This window comes from Pimephales promelas, chromosome 4 (assembly GCF_988280905.1).
Source record: "Pimephales promelas chromosome 4, fPimPro1.hap1.1, whole genome shotgun sequence".
NCBI classification, from domain to species: domain Eukaryota; kingdom Metazoa; phylum Chordata; class Actinopteri; order Cypriniformes; family Leuciscidae; genus Pimephales; species Pimephales promelas.
In genome coordinates, this window is record NC_142772.1 from 16,900,054 (window position 1) to 16,917,567 (window position 17,514).

The window sequence follows — 17,514 nt, forward strand, 5'->3', positions numbered from 1 at the left end:
TTGATTCGAGTAACTTTTTTGACATTTGTGTATAAAGTGTTTTATTTCTACAATATATGGTGTAAAAAAAGCCTTAGTGCTGCCCTCTTCAGGTTGAGCGGTGGCTACTGCAGTTGAATTTTCCTATTGGATGTTCCGCAGTTCGTGACGTTCGCAGGTTTCAGCTCACCACGCTCTTGGCACGAGCGGCAGTATAAAAACCGGCTTGTTTTGTCAAAAACACTGAAGGGAGACAAGAGTCGGAATTGCGAGTATTGGAAACGATCAGGATAGAGTGTTTTACCATCTATTTCGTCCCCTCTATCTCCGCTGGGGTCTGGCCACTTTTTCAGCATTTTTCAAATATTGCCAGTGGGTGGAGTCAGTCTCTGACCAGGGGTTTAGTTGCCCTTTAAGTGTCATTCGGTAAATTATGACTTTTAATGCAAAGTTGACATTGTTTAAAATGTCTTTGTTAAGACAACTTGACATTAACCAAGACAAAATTGTCTTGATTATGACAACTTGACATTTACAAAGACAGAAATGTCTTTGTGATGACAACTTGACATTAACCAAGAAATCACAACTAGTCCAACGTGTTCCACTTTACTTGAGGTAAGGGGAAATATTAATGACACTGTCGTTAAAGCATTTGACAGCGTAATAACCCTTAATGACATCTTTATAACTAGTACAATGTGTTTCACTTTACTTGAGGACAAGTAAAATATTCATGTCACAGTTATAATGGTGTCATGACAACCAAAGATAAAACCAACTATAACATATGACAGGGTAATGTAATGTTAACACAAAGCTAAATAACTTCTTTAAGTTTGATAATTAGACCTGTTATGACATATTTGTGACAGGTTGACAGGTTATGATTTCTTGGTTAATGTCAAGTTGTCATAACAAAGACATTTTAAACAATGTCAACTTTGCATTAAAAGTGTCATAATTTACCTAATTACACTTAATGACAACAGTCATAAACATTCATAAAGACTCTTTCATGTTCATGACAGGTGTTATGTCATGTTTATGATAGTGTTATGTCAGTCTTATGCACACCCCTTCAAATAAAGTGTTACAGAAATTTTTCTTGAGCACCAAAACAGCTAATTTTAAAATCTGAGGAATCATGTGACACTGAAAACTGGAGTAATGGCTGCTGAAAATTTAACTTTGCCATCACAGGACAAATTTACATTTGAAAATGTATTCATACAGAAAGTTGTTTTAAATTTTAGTATTATTTTATAAAATGACAGTATTTCTGATTAAATAATGTAGACTTGGTAAGCAACTTCTTTCATGAACATTTAAAAATCTTAAAACCCCAAATGTATATTCTCACACATATATGTGTATATATATATTGCAAATATATAACCATATCTGATGTCATAGACAAATTAAAATAATGACAATGGGGTGGGGTATAAGTCATTTAACTAATGCACAATTATTTTGCGCATTTTCCCATTGTCTATTGTTAATACGATTTGTTAATAAGCTGACTAGTAGTTGATCCAGTATGTGTTTTGTGGGACAGCTGGCTCAGTACCCCATGCTTAGAGAGGAAATGGAGAGGATTGTAACCCAGCACATCCGTGATCGGGAGAGTCGCACCAAAAATCAGGTCCAGCCCATCTAACATGCACCTGCCAACCGTTTACATATACAAACTCATGTGTTAAAACCAAGCTACAGCTTTAACTGAAAAATAAGTTGTAAAATGTGTATCGTTGTTTTCTTTTTCTGTCACCAGGTCATGTTGCTTATTGACATTGAATTAGCATACATGAACACCAATCATGAGGATTTCATCGGTTTTGCAAAGTAAGAACATACTAACCATTTTCTAAACCTTTCACTAAATCCACCATAAGGTATGCTTTGCATGCTGGTACCAGCACAGGGAGCTGGTTGCTGGTTTGCTACAGCATGACTATGCTAACCAGTATAAACTAGCCTGGACGAACATGGAATTCATGTTTAGTTTGATGATGTCTATATGTGGATCAGCATAAGCCATTCCGTTCTCCAGCTTAACTGGCTACATAGCTGGTAAAGTTAAAGTCATCTAATAAAGTATTGCTGGTTAAGATCATTAAGAAGTCTGATGGGGGCACCAGAACATCAGTATCTGCTTTTTTGGCAATGACCCCCAACATCCAACTTGGTCTTGTGGCTAGTTGTAGTCTCTTTGTGTTCTAACAGATATTTATTTTTTGTTCATCTCTTCAGCGCCCAGCAGAGAAGCAATCAGATGAATAAGAAGAAGGTTGCTGGCAATCAGGTAAGCAGCAGAAGACAGAATGAACAGACGCTACTTCCTGCATGCATCACACAGCCTGGCAGATGTTTGCCGTCTGACTCAAACATTTTAATGTAGGAACACTTGAAGCAGGTCTATAGTTGGACCCTGCATCACTCAGTGTCTGTCATATTATGAGATTTTAATTATTGAGAACAGGGTGTTTAGAAAGAAATAAGAAGGTAAGAAACAATGAGGAAGCCTCTGGGTTTTAAAACTAAAACATTTTTTTATCTTAATTTAAATTATATAAATGTCGAACAGTATTATTAAATAAAAGATTTCAATTAAATTCTAATACTTAATTACAATATTTATTGACTTATATACAGTATATCACAAAACTAATATATAAATATATTTACATTTTATAATAAATCTGTACTTTTGTTTAATTGCAATGTGCATAACTGTTCAAATAGAGAACAGAAACGCTCTTTCAAACACTGTCGCATTCAAGACTTGGAAGTAAACGACCACTGCTATGATTGGGAAACAGTTTTGCATATTAAAATAATCTTCAATGGCCCGCCATTACACGTGTGGAATTGTTTTGAAAACTTCCGATGTGAAACATATCTAGTTTATCTGTCAAACGATTAATCGCGATGAATCACATCCAAAATAAAGGTTTGTGTTTACATAATATATGTGGGTGCACTGTGTATAATTATTTTATAAATATAAATACACCCATATTTTCATTTATATACTGTATATAGTTTTATATATAATTTATATAAATATAAATATTTTATGTATAAATAATATTTTTTTCTTAAATATATACATGCATGTGTGTGTATTTATATATATAAATAATTATACACAGTACACCCACATATTATGTAAACACAAACTTTGATTTTGGATGCGATTAATCGTTTGACAGCCCTAGTTTAAACGTTTGCCAACAATGTGAAACATGCATACATATTAAATATGATTTGTAAGTCTTGTTACAAGTTAACTGAATTAGGAATGAATGTACCATATTCATCTTTCATCCTTTTTGACAATAATAAAACAGAAGATGTCACTCACTGAAACTTTTATTCAGGACTACAGCGAAAGGCTTAGATTAAAACTAGTAACAAAATCAGCATTATCTACGTTCTTTCTTCCATATCTGGATCTCCCCACCTTAACCCCAGAAATGCAAAAGCAAATGAAAGAATAGCTAATCACAACTATCACAAGTAATCTTTTTGACTGTAGCGCTACAGTATAAATACTCAGTTTATATTACAATAAGAAATCTGTGACACATGGTTAAAAACATTGATCCAATGGTCCGCACTACGTCATCTTTTATTTTCAGTCTGAAAAGCCTGCAACGAGCTATGTCTTACATTAAAAAAGAATCCACAGTAAAAAGAAGCAAACAAACAAACAGTGTCTTACTGATGCAATCTGACTGAAACTTTGTTAAAATTAAAGGTCATCCATGTGTTCTTAATGTTAGGATCACAAGGATGGCAATGCAAAGGCGTGGCACTTTGAAACGTATTGTAATTCCTAGAGGCATCTCGTTTTTGTTGTTGAGTAATCCTGTGTTTGCGTCTGTTTCTTATTTACTACTATAACATACAGTATACGTGAATTGGTGGGCAGAGCTAAACAGACAGTCACGTAGAAGTTGGTCTGATCTGATTCTGCCGAGGTGGTCTTTTGTCGCACTCTGATGTAATAATTGTACACAATCCGAAACATAGTTTAGTTTCAATAAAATCTATTTTTAAGGAAGTTTTGAGTTTGGAAACGATGTTGATGTGTCAAAAGATCAAGGGAAATTTGATTTCTCAACTCATGACCCCTTTAAGAGTATTGTGATATACACTTTTTGCCATTTCTAGTTAGGAATAATTGACATATTGAGTCTGAGTTATCTTCCATTTAATTATGTTTAACAATTCTGGTTGTATTTCTTGTGTTAGTGATGTGAACTGTTTTAGCATCTTTTGTATTCTGTTCATGTCTGTTCTCTCTGCTGCCTTTTCCAGTTTATAATTACCTATCTTAAACCCTGTCTTTGCTTTGCTACTGTTGCTATGCCAACAAATCTCAGGATGAGATAATGGTAAGTGTGCTTTGACTGCGGCCTCTTTGGCGTGTGTGTGTGTGTGTTTACTAATGCACTCTGCCGTTTTAATATAAATTGTATTTCAAATAAAGCATTACATTTTGATTATTATGGTCCTCATTGTGATGTGTTTATTTATTTTATTTTATTTTTTACAAAAGACAAATAGCTGGTTATGATCATTAATTAATCCTAATCATCACTAGTAATCACAGTATTTTTTTTTTCCATTTACACCTACATTTTAAAAAGCAAACAAATAAAATATGTTTTTTTTTTATTTTAATATTTTTTAATGTAAAACTTTTAAATGGGATTACAAATTTGCTAAAACACTACTGTTCAAAAGTTTGGGGTCAGTATATTTTTTTTCAAACATTTAATATTTTTAAAGTTGCTTTATTTAATCAAAAATACTGTAAAAAAATATGAGTATATTATTTTTTTATTTATAAAAAATTGATTTTTTTTTTCATGATTCCATTAAACCTATTGTGTCTTTGTTGAATAAAAGTATTAATTTCTTAAAAACCCAAACTTTTGAACAGTAGTGTAGACACATTTTCACTAGTGGTCCATTTGTATTTGCAATATTTTTCTGATTTGTTCTTCTGAGAAGTCCCACACTCACATACACATAATTTGAAATTAAAACATGGAATACTTCTGGAATACTTGATTCTTATTGGTCAATGATTCTTGATAATCAGATATATTGTGATGACTGCAGAACTGCATAATTGGTCATTGTCCCAACTGATTTTCTACATGGCTTTGCATGTTTACTGTTTGTCTCTTGTATCATGCCTCATTATTCTCACACTAATTTTAAACCAATATTACTTGTTCATTCATTTATATATTTGATAAGTAAAACAATGACAGTCTGACTGTACACCATCCCTTACGTCGCACCTGTTTGCCTGTGTCTATAGGTGATCAGAAAGGGTTGGCTGACCATCAATAATATTGGAATTATGAAAGGAGGAGCGAAGGAATATTGGTTTGTCCTGACCGCTGAGAATCTATCCTGGTACAAAGATGATGAGGTGAGTCCCCTGATGTCTTTTCTTAGTTGCTTTTCATTTAGCAAAGCTTTTTATCTGATGAAACTCTACACTACAGGGGATGGTTTCCCTGAAGCGGCCTTATTTTCTTTTCATATACTCTGTGCTTTTTAGTTCAGTATTATTTCCATCAGCAGCAGTATGGCTATATTTCGTCTAAATTCACAATGAAAGCATCTTATCCTACCAGTAACCCATGCTGTAAATGCACCACTTCATTAGATCCAAGAAACAATAATGAGATTGAGGCCGTACAGTAAAAATGGATTCTGTTTTTTTTTTTTTTTTTTACTTCAGTAATGGCCAGGTATTATTGCCATCTTGATGGTCTGATCAAGCACAGGTGTTATGGTACTGTTGTGACCCCCACCCCACCCCCACTGTCAGTCTTGAGGCATGAGGCATGAGGAGAAGCAGACCAGGGGCTGGTGGGAGGGCTGCTCTGGGGGGCTGGGAAGGTGGCATATGGTTTTCATTACCATACATACCAGATCCAGGTCCAACACTTCCCAAAAGGCCTTGCTGTAGTTAGTTTAATCATGAAGAGAAAGTCCTTTTAAAACAAAGGAGTTCCTAGTCCAAAATGACTTAAATTACATTTGGGGGAAAAAAAAAATCAATTTAGCTATAATTGTTTTTCATTTAATCTCCTCATTTAAAAAAAAAAAAATACAGTTATGTCCTGCTTGTGCCAAAACAATTTCTTTGTGGTCAAAGTGGATGAAATAAGAGTCCAAACAATGACAATTATACACTGCGAAAAGACTTTTATTTTCCATCAAGTAAACATTGTAATCTTTCTTTCTATCTTTCTTTCTTTCTTTCTTTCTTTCTTTCTTTCTTTCTTTCTTTCTTTCTTTCTTTCTTTCTTTCTTTCTTTCTTTCTTTCTTTCTTTCTTTCTTTCTTTCACACAATGACATGCTCACACACAGACACATATAGTGTATATAATATATAAATATAAATATATAAATAAATATGTTATATAAACAAATGCTTATATGTTGCATCCAATTATTCACAATTATATATATATATATATATATATATATATATATATATATATATATATATATATTACATTTACATTTTTTAAACATATTTTTTTACCGATTATAATAATTTTTCAGCAGAGGAGGTTTTGATTTAGATAACTAAGATATGTAACTCCCTTCTTTATATACATTTAAACACACAGACGTTACTTAGTACATAAAGGAATGCAGATTTCCATGGGTAGGCATACAGAAACATGATGACGAGACTGTTGCTGAACAGAACAAGATGATGTGTGTGAACCCCCACACAGCCTAACCAATGTGCAGACTACTGTACAATCTCTACGCCCTGAACAGGTAGTCTGAACACTGGGAAAGCGGGGCGGGAATGGCGCTTCACATGGAGATGAGTCCAACAGCACTGAGGAATGAATCTGTACAAAACATTAATTCTTGAAAACATGCATTCTGTTTTTCAAATCTTTTTTCGAAAGTAAGCATAGCAAAAGGGAAATGAGAATATTGATATTTATTAGTGACTTTTGACTTTGTATTTGCTTGAAAATGGAGCATTGCAGCGGGCCGTTTGTCAGTTTTTCTTGTTTAATTATTTCATGAAGCAGACTATTGTACGGTTATTATTCAGAGAAGCTTGCCAAGATGCATTTCAGACTGTTTAGGATGCATACACATTTCGCTCATGTTCTATAAACATAAGTCCATTATTTATATCTATTTTATTTCTTATATCCATTTAAAATAACCCCAGTTTTCCTAGCCGTTGGACAGCCCATGGCCCCACTTTAACTTTAAACTTTCAGATTTGTTTCTACCATATGCAAATAATAAAAACTTCAAAGGGACAAGAAATACCTCAAAAGTTCATGCTTCTGTGCCAATCAGATTTGGCATTAGACGTTTCGATTGTCCTCCGAAAACCTCCATCCATCCTTTTTCTCCGTCTCTGTCTCTCTTTTGGTCTTGCTCCGTTCGGCTGGACGTCCGAGTGTGTGAGATGCCAAAGAGTGGTGGGTGAGTGGGGGAGGAGGAGGAGAGGAGGGTCCTTTAAAACCTCTGCGTGTTTGATGGTGGTACGAGAAGGCAAAGAATGTGGGTGGCAAAAAGAGTTAGGTTTCCTGGCCCTTTCACTCCCGTCGACTCATAAATCCCCCTCGGATCAGCGGCAAAGTCTTAGATAACGGATATACGAAATTAAGATATACGTGCAGTATTTTCATCGTAAAACTAATTTGTAATGCACAGCGTCTTTTCTTACTTTTTCAAATGTAGATTTTTCAGAATTGACGTGGCAGACTTTTGACTTTCCCTTGGAAGAGTTGAATAGAGGCAGAGGGAGAGAAAGAGGTGGAGCTTTTTTTGGAGCTTTTTCCCCTCAGCCTTAAGTTTATGTTTCTTTTCTCATTAAACAGGAAGTGAGAGGTCAGAGGTCAGAAAAAAAGTAAGACAAGGAAAGCTGGTACTGATGAAGACCTGTCAGACTCAACATTTTCTTTAAGATGTATTTCTCTCTCTGTGTGTGTGTGTGTGTGTGTGTGTGTGTGTGTGTTTCTATACCGACGGGGACTTTAACCTGAATGCACAACGAATCATGGTGACTCTTCTCACAGCGGGGACATAAATTGAGGTCCTCATGAGGAAACAAGCTTATAAATCATTACAGAATTTGTTTTTTTGTAAATACAGAAAGTTTTCTGTGATTGGTATGTTTAGGGGTAGGGTTATTGTAAGCGGATAGAATAAACATGAGTCCTCACAAAGATAATGAACCAGACATGGGTGTGCGTTTGTGCATGTGTGTGTGTGTGTGTGTGTGTGTGTGTGTGTGTGTGAAGTTGTGGGTGGTGGTGCTGACTGAGTTTCTTGGAAAGGAGGCGGAATTGTAATATCTCCAGATGTGTAGTCATGTGGTCTGTACCTCTCTTCATGCTGCTATTTTTTCTGAACCTCACTTCCTCTACTCGTACTGGATAAAGGGCTCTTTATACTGGCCCTTGTGTTTTAAAACATGTCTGCAGATAAGAATTAAAGGATTAGTTCACTTTTGAAAAAACTTTTGCTGCTAATTTACTCACCCCCATGTCATCCAAGATGTCCATGTCTTTCTTTCCTCAGTCGAAAAGAAATTAAGGTTTTTGATGAAAACATTCCAGGATTTTTCTCCATATAATGGACTTACATGGGAACCAGACGGTCGGAGGTCCAAACGACAGTTAATAACAGTTTCAGATGCAGCTTCAAATGTATTTAAACGACACCAGACGATGAATAAGGGTCTTATCATGCGAAGCGATCGGTTGTTTCAAAGCTTATTCCAAAAATGTAACTTTTCTAAGCTCCGTTCTGTGAGGCGCGTTTGTAACGTCACGTAATACGTAATTACGTTCAAAAGGTCACGGGCGACGTAGCCAGAAGTACAGAGTCGGAGTGTTTACAAGTTGAACGCATAGGTTGAACGTGCAAACTAACTCAAACGCCGTTTACAAAAAAGGAATTAAAAGGTAAAACAGCGGTGTCGGACGATTTTGATTCTGTACTTCCGGCTACGTCGCCCGTGACCTTTTGAACGTAATTACGTATTACGTGACGTTGCAAACGCGCCTCACAGAATACAGCAAGGCTAGCATTTGTCCTTAGAAAAGTTACATTTTTGGAATAAGTTTTGAAATAACCGATCGCTTCGCATGATTAGACTCTTATTCATCGTCTGGTGTCGTTTAAAGACATTTGAAGCTGCATCTGAAACTGTTATTAACTGTCGTTTGGACCTTGGACCGTCTGGTTCCCATGTAAGTCCATTATATGGAGAAAAATCCTGGAATGTTTTCATCAAAAACCTTAATTTCTTTTCGACTGAGGAAAGAAAGACATGGACATCTTGGATGACATGGGGGTGAGTAAATTATCAGCAAAAGTTTTTTCAAAAGTGAACTATTACTTTAAGGTGCTTCGGAAGTGTGTTCACATTAAGGCTGAAGTTCATGCTCACCACAGAATGTTTTCTGGAATGCAGCAGGGTTCTTATTAAATGTTAAATAAGATGCTAACATGGATTTGGCCTATAAACAAGAGACATAAATAGTCCTCACACTTTTTGATCCAGCTTTGGTGTCGGGGGCTCCCCTTACATTGGTTTTTGTGGACATTTATCTCTGAAACTGGCAGTGTGGATGGAAAGTTTGTCACTAGATGACACCGTCTGCTTGGTCAGCGTTCTGAAGCCTTGTGTTTGAAAACCAGTATAAATTTCTGAGGTTCTTAAAGGAATTCTGTGTTCAACTGAAGTTCGCAAATTGTCGCATGCAATCATTTAAACTTGTCCATCGGTGTTATTTTAGTGTTTAAATAGTTTTTTTATTGAAATGCTATTATAGTTTTTGTTGCTATTTTTAAGTAGATTTTATTCTTATATTTCTGTTTTTAAGTTAATTTTAAATTTAAAATTAAACTATTTAAAGTGACCCAAAATTGAAAATTATGTCATTAATGACTCACCCTGATGTCGTCCCAAGCCCGTAAGACCTCCGTTCATCTTCGGAACACAGTTTAAGATATTTTAGATTTAGTCCGAGAGCTCTCTGTCCCTCCATTGAAAATGGTAAATGGACTGCATTTATATAGCACTTTCACAGACCCAATGGCCTCCAAAGCGCTTTACATTTTGCCTCACATTCACCCACTCACTCACTCATTCATACAACGAAAATGTGTACAGTATACTGTCCTTGTCCAGAAAGGAAATAAAGACATCATCAAAGTAGTCCATGTGACATCAGTGGGTTAGTTAGAATGTTTTGAATCATCGAAAATACATTTTGGTCCAAAAATAACCAAAACTACGACTTTATTCAGCGTTGTATTCTCTTCTGGTTCTGTTGTCAATCCGTGTTCATTGAAGCTGATGACGTAAGACGCTGCTGACGTGTATCTGGTCTGTCCGTGTTTTCGGGTTCAAAAATAAAAAATGCAAGTCTTCCTCTGTTTCGAAATCCTTAGACATGTTTGTGTCTCCCTCAGACTGTGAACGAAGCTTGGGCGCACAAGATTACACGTCAGCGTTGTCTTACTACATCAGCGTCACTGAAGCGGACTGACAACAAAACCGGAAGAGAATACAATGCTGAATAAAGTCATAGTTTTTGTTATTTTTGGACCAAAATGTATTTTCGATGCTTCAAAACATTCTAACTAACCCACTGATGTCACATGGACTACTTTGATGATGTCTTTAATTCCTTTCTGGACAAGGACAGTATACCATGCACATTTTCAATGACGTGACAGAAAGCTCTAATATTTAAGATTTTAAATCTAAAATATCTTAAACTGTGTTCCCGAAGATGAATGGAGGTCTTACGGGCTTGGAACGACATGAGGGTGAGTCATTAATGACATCATTTTCATTTTTGGGTGAACTAACCCGAATTAAAACCGAATTAAAGGACAATAATTCAATAAATAAATAATTTTACAATATACAGTATAAGTACATTAGAGTACTGGCTTCAAAGCTGCTATATAGATCATTTTGTGTTGATGCTAAAACGAATTCCTCTGGTGGTTTTGTAAGAAGGTACTCAATATGTGCATTCTTCACCCTGTTAACATGCAAGGGTTTTTATCTTCACTCCCTCTTCTCCTCCTACACTGTTCATGTCATCTCTCAATAGCTTTTATATTCAAAAGGAATAAGTCCAAATGACAAAATCAACATTTTCTGTCCCCTTTAGGTATACAAAAAAACAACAAAAAAAAAAACATTTTAATAGAGGAGAGTTTATTTAATTCAAACTATAAATGTTTTCCATCTCCAGCTTGTATGTTCCTGATTAAGTGTGTGAGTCATAAAGCATGAAACTCAGTGTGCCATTGCAGGCTTCCAGTGTGGAATCAATACTCACATCATAAGTATGTGTTAACCCTTTAATGCGAAAGCTGCTTTGGACGAAACACAAGCACTAACAGTGTTGTAAGTCTAACACCCTTGAATTTACCATGTGTTCATATAGGCCTACATGTAATCGTGAAAGAATTCTATGCTATGATACTATCATACAGAAGCGTGCAGTATTGTATTCTAAACATAGTTCTATTCGTTGAAGCTGTTTGATTTTGCAAATGCAGGATCAGCTATGCCTATTTTGGTATATAATCTGGTAATGTTCTTTTTTGCTCTGTTATTCTTCTTTAATTGTGCTTATTGCCCCCTGCAGGAGAAAGAGAAGAAGTACATGCTGTCGTTGGATAACCTGAAGCTCAGAGATATAGAGAAAAGCTTCATGTCCAGCAAGCATGTGTTTGCTCTCTTTAACACTGAACAAAGGTAAGAGAAAAATACATTTTCTTTTCACAGAGCTCTCAGAAATACAAAAATCAAATATTAATTTGCACTTCTATTCAAAAGTTTGGGGTCTGTAGGACTTTTAAATGTTTGTTTTTAAAAAAAGTCACTTATGCTCACCTAGGCTGCATTTAACAGCTATATTGTTAAATATTATTACAATTTAATATGATTATTTTCTATTTTCATATGCTTTAAAGCGTGTGAAGGCAATGCTACATTTTCAGAAGTCAGTATTCAGGTCTTCAGTTTCACATGGTCCTTCAGAAATCATTCTAATAGGCTGATTTACTGCTCAAGAGTTTTTATTTCTTATTATCAAAGATGAAAACAGTAACTGTTGTGCTGCTTTATATTTTTGTAAATTGGCCAATGCAACCGAAATGAAAGTGTTTTTGTAATCGCGTGAGCCATAAACATCAAAATGTTTAAATGTTTTTCACCATGGCAATATTTGTTATGTCTTCCTATTGCCCTTCCATGGTAAGCAACTGAGAATTTTTAGTTTACATTTAACACATTTCTACAAAAATAATTGCACTGTATGAATACAAATGTAAAAAAAAGTAGTGATTGATTGTGCTGGGCAAACTCCATATTTATGCTTCCAGATTTGATTGGTTGATTAAGATTGTGATTACTATTTCAATACAGGCTATTTGGGCTATTCTGGGTCAGGCTATTTGCCAATTTGACAGACATTACAAACATTCCATGTCAGATATTTATGGAATATACAGATTTTGATAACTAAATGCACCATTTAGCAAGTGATGGCTCACACGATGAAATAATGTTTCAAAGTTGTTAAGATTTTGACAGTTTCACTGAGAATAATAAATCATTTTTGATAAACAAGCCATGTGCGTTTAGTTATTGTGCAAATTGTAGACAATTGTACTTCCTATTTTGCACTCAAGTGCCAAAACACAATTTGTTTAAATCAATAAGAAATTGAAAATCTGATGTGAACAAGAATCTAATTGTTCAGAGATCTGAATTTATTGCTTTGAGGGAAAAATATTATCATTCGAGAATTGAGCCAAAGTGATTGAGACAAACTGTAATACTAAGTTTATACAAGTTATACATCTCAAATGACCGTATTGTCTGGCCATTTTTATTTTGTAAGCACAATCTGACTTCTTTCATTGCTCATGCTCATTGTCGGACTGTTGTCTCAGGAACGTATATAAAGACTACAGGCAACTGGAATTAGCTTGCGACACTCAGGAGGAGGTGGACAGCTGGAAGGCATCCTTCTTACGAGCTGGAGTCTACACAGAGCGAGTCATTGTACGTGAATGCCTCCACTGATTAACTCAAATCATATTAACAACAGCTGGCACATGATTATAACCAATAACCAACACAATTCTAACAAACCACATTGAATTACATTGATAGCTTACTAATTCTATTAACCTATTCTGCTTTCTTTGCTTTTTCAGCAAGATAAAGAGAAGGTAAGTTTTAACTTGTCTTTGACTGTTTGATTTTTCCCTCCTCCAAACATCTGTCATATGCAAACTTATTTCTCTCTGAGTATCAATATGTGTTGTATTTAACAATGCTTTGAAATGATGGTGTGAACCCCACCATTAATAGGTTAAAGGTGGGGTAGGCAATTATAACAAGCTAGTTTTGAAAGCATTAGATTCCACTCTCCCTTCCTAGGGTCTCCAAAGCCATGCCTCCTCCAAAACACATGAATGCACAAAGCAGAGTGCAAAGCATCACAAGGACGGCGTTAAATGTCTCAAAGCACATAACATTACAATAATAATGATCGTAAATTATTTATAGAGCTCTTACCTGTACCATCTGACGACTGCAGATTAATTTTGCTGTTGATAGTTTTGACAGAAACGCATACTGTAAATTTGAGTCTGAGGACGTGAACAGCTCTGGGAAATCAAGGGTTGCCATTTCGTAATTACGGGATGGCATGAATGCAGCATGAGCTCTGTTTTGGTTCTTGAGGAACTGTAAAAGGCAGGTACTGTTTGTTTGTGGCGCTCGGACATCGTGTCAATGCATTCGGACCAAATGCAAGGATTGGACAAAGATGTTTTGTTCCTGAGACTTCCATAGCAGGTATTTGTACATGTTTTATATATTAAAGGGGTCATATAATGCCATTTTTGTACAAGTTAATATGTATCTTTAGGATCTAAATGAAAACTTTGTAATATACTTTTATATAAATTCTCATTAGTATTGAAGAAAACACTAATCTAACCTGTTCAAAAACGGCTCTGTTTTCAGCACGCTGTTTAAGTGCATATGGCTTTAAATGATAATTAGTTTTGCTCAATCCCGCCCCTCTGTTCTTTGAGGCATTTTGACTCAACGCGCTTGGGGTGTTGCCTTGACAAAAGTTGAGGGAATATTTTGGAGAAACAATGGCAGTAGTCTCCAAGGACACATCTGTGCAACCAGAGAATGTCTAACAAGGGGAAAACTTTCACTCTCAGTAAACTTCCGGCTTCTGAACTGGTTGAAGTTCCATATGAGGGTGCTCACAGGATGAGTGCAGAATGAATGGAGGTCTATGGAGCTATACCCCTCAAAATCCACTTTTCTCAGGATATAATTTTTTGTTTAGTAATTTGAATGTTGTATTCGAAAGGAGATGCAAAGAAATTACACATTGCTTGGTGTTAGATTTTTTAGAGTCACTTATTTGCTTTAAAAAGTCTTTTATGTAAAATGCCAAAATGTAAAATGTTCGCGCTCTGTTTTTTTTTTTTTTTTTTTTCTCTCGAGGCATCGACAACACAGCTGACAGAGTTTTCGTTAAACTAAAGTTCTTAACATACTGGTCCCGCTTCGGATGTCACGATGCCATCAAGCGGTATCTCTGGCCGTAATCAGTCCTTCACTGACCAATCAGCGTTCATTAGCAGAATGCTATCTTGTTATGGGCAACAACAACTCAACCTGTGAGAAATTGAAAGGACATAAGTACTCGTTCATTCTTTCGACCTATAACCCATGTTGTATTTGCAAAACCTACAATAAAATCTGAGATTTCTCAACGGCAATCGGGTGAAAGAAACAAATTTAGCCATTCATTTTGCACTCAGGCGATTGCCCCCAGTGGAATTCTGGTGGAACTACAACCAAAATTCGGTACAATAGGACTATAATAATATAATAGGGAGTGGCCAAGCTGTCCGCAGCCGGGGTCTGGTGCAACTGTATCACTTTGATCTGGAGTCGGACCCGTAACAAGATGTCGCAGCAAAGAAGTTTGACAATTAAGGCTCGAATAGGACGTTTCTGAATGGTTAGTTAATGTAATGTGACTTTGATCTATCTTTGTATGTACGGGCAGGGTAGAGTAGTGAGATACGAATGCTATGTGTTTACTGGTGTATAGGTTAGTTTGTTGACAGATTGATGTTAGAGTTAATGGTCATGAACAACTTTTTTGCGATTTGCAAAGATTACAGTAATATACAGTAAAGCTTAAAGGAACACTCCGACTTTTTGGGACTTTAGCCTATTCACCTTACCCCCCAGAGTTAGATAAGTCCATACATACCTTTTTCATCTCCGTGCGTGCTATAAGTCTGTTTGACGCACCCACCGCTAGCCTAGCTTAGCACAAAGACTGGATGTGAATGGTTGCAGCTTTCATACTAATCCAAATGAGTGACAAAATAACACAAACGTTTTCCTATTTACATGTTGTGATTTGTATAGTCACAGAGTGTACAAATAACAAAGTCAAATGAGACACAGACATCTTTTAACCGTATAAAACCTGGGAACTATTTTCTGAAGGCGAAGCACTGCTACTTTGACGGAGTGATAACCGCATCACCTGAGACACGCCGTGGTGAGGAGCCGAGAGTTCGCTCAGAGTTTGGGTAACAGAGTCAGCAATTTATAAATAGTAAAAGCGTAGTTTACAGTCATGGGTTTTCGCTCTATTGTAAATAGGGGAGGTAATACCATATTTCACAGAATTCCAACTAAAAACGCTGACTGGATGAAGAAATGGCTAACTTACTACTCTGGATATTGATCCAAACACACCTAAATAGATTATCAAGGGACATTATGTTTGCTCAAAACATTTCAATGAGGACGACTATTTTGAAAAAAAAAAAAGGAATTTGCCACACGGACCATAATGTGCTGAAGGATATACGGCCATCCCATCGATAGCACAGACAGGACAAGTGGATCACCTGCGGCTGAGGTAAGTGTGCCGTTATGTTTTTAGATGACCTACTGTAACAGTGCCATTAGCCAGATCGTAACGTTAGTAACACTATTATATGATTATAATATATAATTGATTATAATATAAACGCGGACGCGCTTGGAAAAAAACGAACGCGTTGAACTTGCGCGCAGCACGCCTAGTAGCCTAAATTTGAAATAACCATGGAAATAACGAACTTGAGCGTGCAAAAGGTATAGGCTGTGAGTTCATTGTGCAAAAACAATTTGTGCTATTACTTTCCCCTTATTCTATCCTATAGTAATGCAATTATATATTATATGCTGTTGAATACATTTGGTTCAGCTAATAAATTGCATTTAAAATATATACCTGTAATAATAATTATTTATTCATGTTCTGTGATATTTATAAATCTGGATGCGTTTTTGGTTGGAATTCAATGAAACATGGTAGCTACTCTATTAGGTGATGGTTATCACTCTGCCCAAGTATCAGTGCTTCGCCTTCAGAAAATATAGTATTTACGGTTAAAAGATGTCTGTGTCTCATATGGCCTTGATATTTGTACAGTCTGTGACTATACACAACATGTAAATAAGAAAACGTTTGCGTTATTTTGTCACTCATTTGGATTAGTATGAAAGCTGCAACCATTCACATCCAGTCTTTGTGCTAAGCTAGGCTAGCGGTGGGTACGTCAAACAGACTTATAGCACGCACGGAGATGAAAAAGGTATGTATGGACTTATCTAACTCTGGGGGGTAAGGTGAATAGGCTAAAGTCCCAAAAAGTCGGAGTGTTCCTTTAATAAAACTTTACACTCACTTCTTCTGGAGGTGCAGCAGGGACACGAAAGGTACCGATTCTTTTTTTTTTTTTTTTTCAGGAGCAGCTTCTTAGCAAAACCAGCTTGATACTGATCTTCATTTAAAAAGCAATCTGGTGAGAAATGATTCGCGCAAACATGAACGCATTGACGTTGATCGTGGGGAATATTCCCTTCTAAAGCAAAACTTCAGCAGTTCGGATATTGAAACCACAAAATGACTGTGTTTGTTATTACAAACACATAAGAACAGAACACCACAATCACTTAGATGCCATTCTGCTCCACCATATCAACAATGGCGGACTATGATGACAGCTCTCTCAGGACGGGTCTGTGTTGAAACGCTGCTGTCAATCAACAATCGTGGGAGGGGCGTCCGATTTAGTGATGTCACAAAATCGAACGGCTCAATTTGAGGCAGGGGATAACATATAAGGAGATTAAAACAAAAACACTGGGTGGATTTTTATCATTATATGATGGTTATGTACAGGCACTGCCAATACACATTTCAGTACAATCAACTTGTAAAAGTGCCATTATATGACCTCTTTAAGGACATTTCTATTATTGATTGCTATCAGTATGTAAAGTGAGTTTCAACCAGAATTACAAAAAGTTACAAAAAATTGCCTACCCTACTTTTAAGAAAGGAGATTGATGCCAGAAC

At 36.0% G+C, this 17,514-nt stretch overlaps 1 protein-coding gene across 1 annotated transcript in view; it reads left to right on the forward strand.

The window, feature by feature from the left end:
* dnm1b (dynamin 1b) overlaps positions 1 to 17,514 on the forward strand; it is a 75,724-nt gene that overhangs the window by 50,993 nt on the left and 7,217 nt on the right. The window contains exons 11-18 of the mRNA XM_039662113.2: positions 1,541 to 1,627; positions 1,757 to 1,827; positions 2,236 to 2,287; positions 4,374 to 4,385; positions 5,324 to 5,437; positions 11,686 to 11,795; positions 12,998 to 13,109; positions 13,265 to 13,279. Coding sequence (XP_039518047.2) covers positions 1,541 to 1,627; positions 1,757 to 1,827; positions 2,236 to 2,287; positions 4,374 to 4,385; positions 5,324 to 5,437; positions 11,686 to 11,795; positions 12,998 to 13,109; positions 13,265 to 13,279 — 573 coding nt within the window. The remainder of the gene's footprint in view (positions 1 to 1,540; positions 1,628 to 1,756; positions 1,828 to 2,235; positions 2,288 to 4,373; positions 4,386 to 5,323; positions 5,438 to 11,685; positions 11,796 to 12,997; positions 13,110 to 13,264; positions 13,280 to 17,514) is intronic.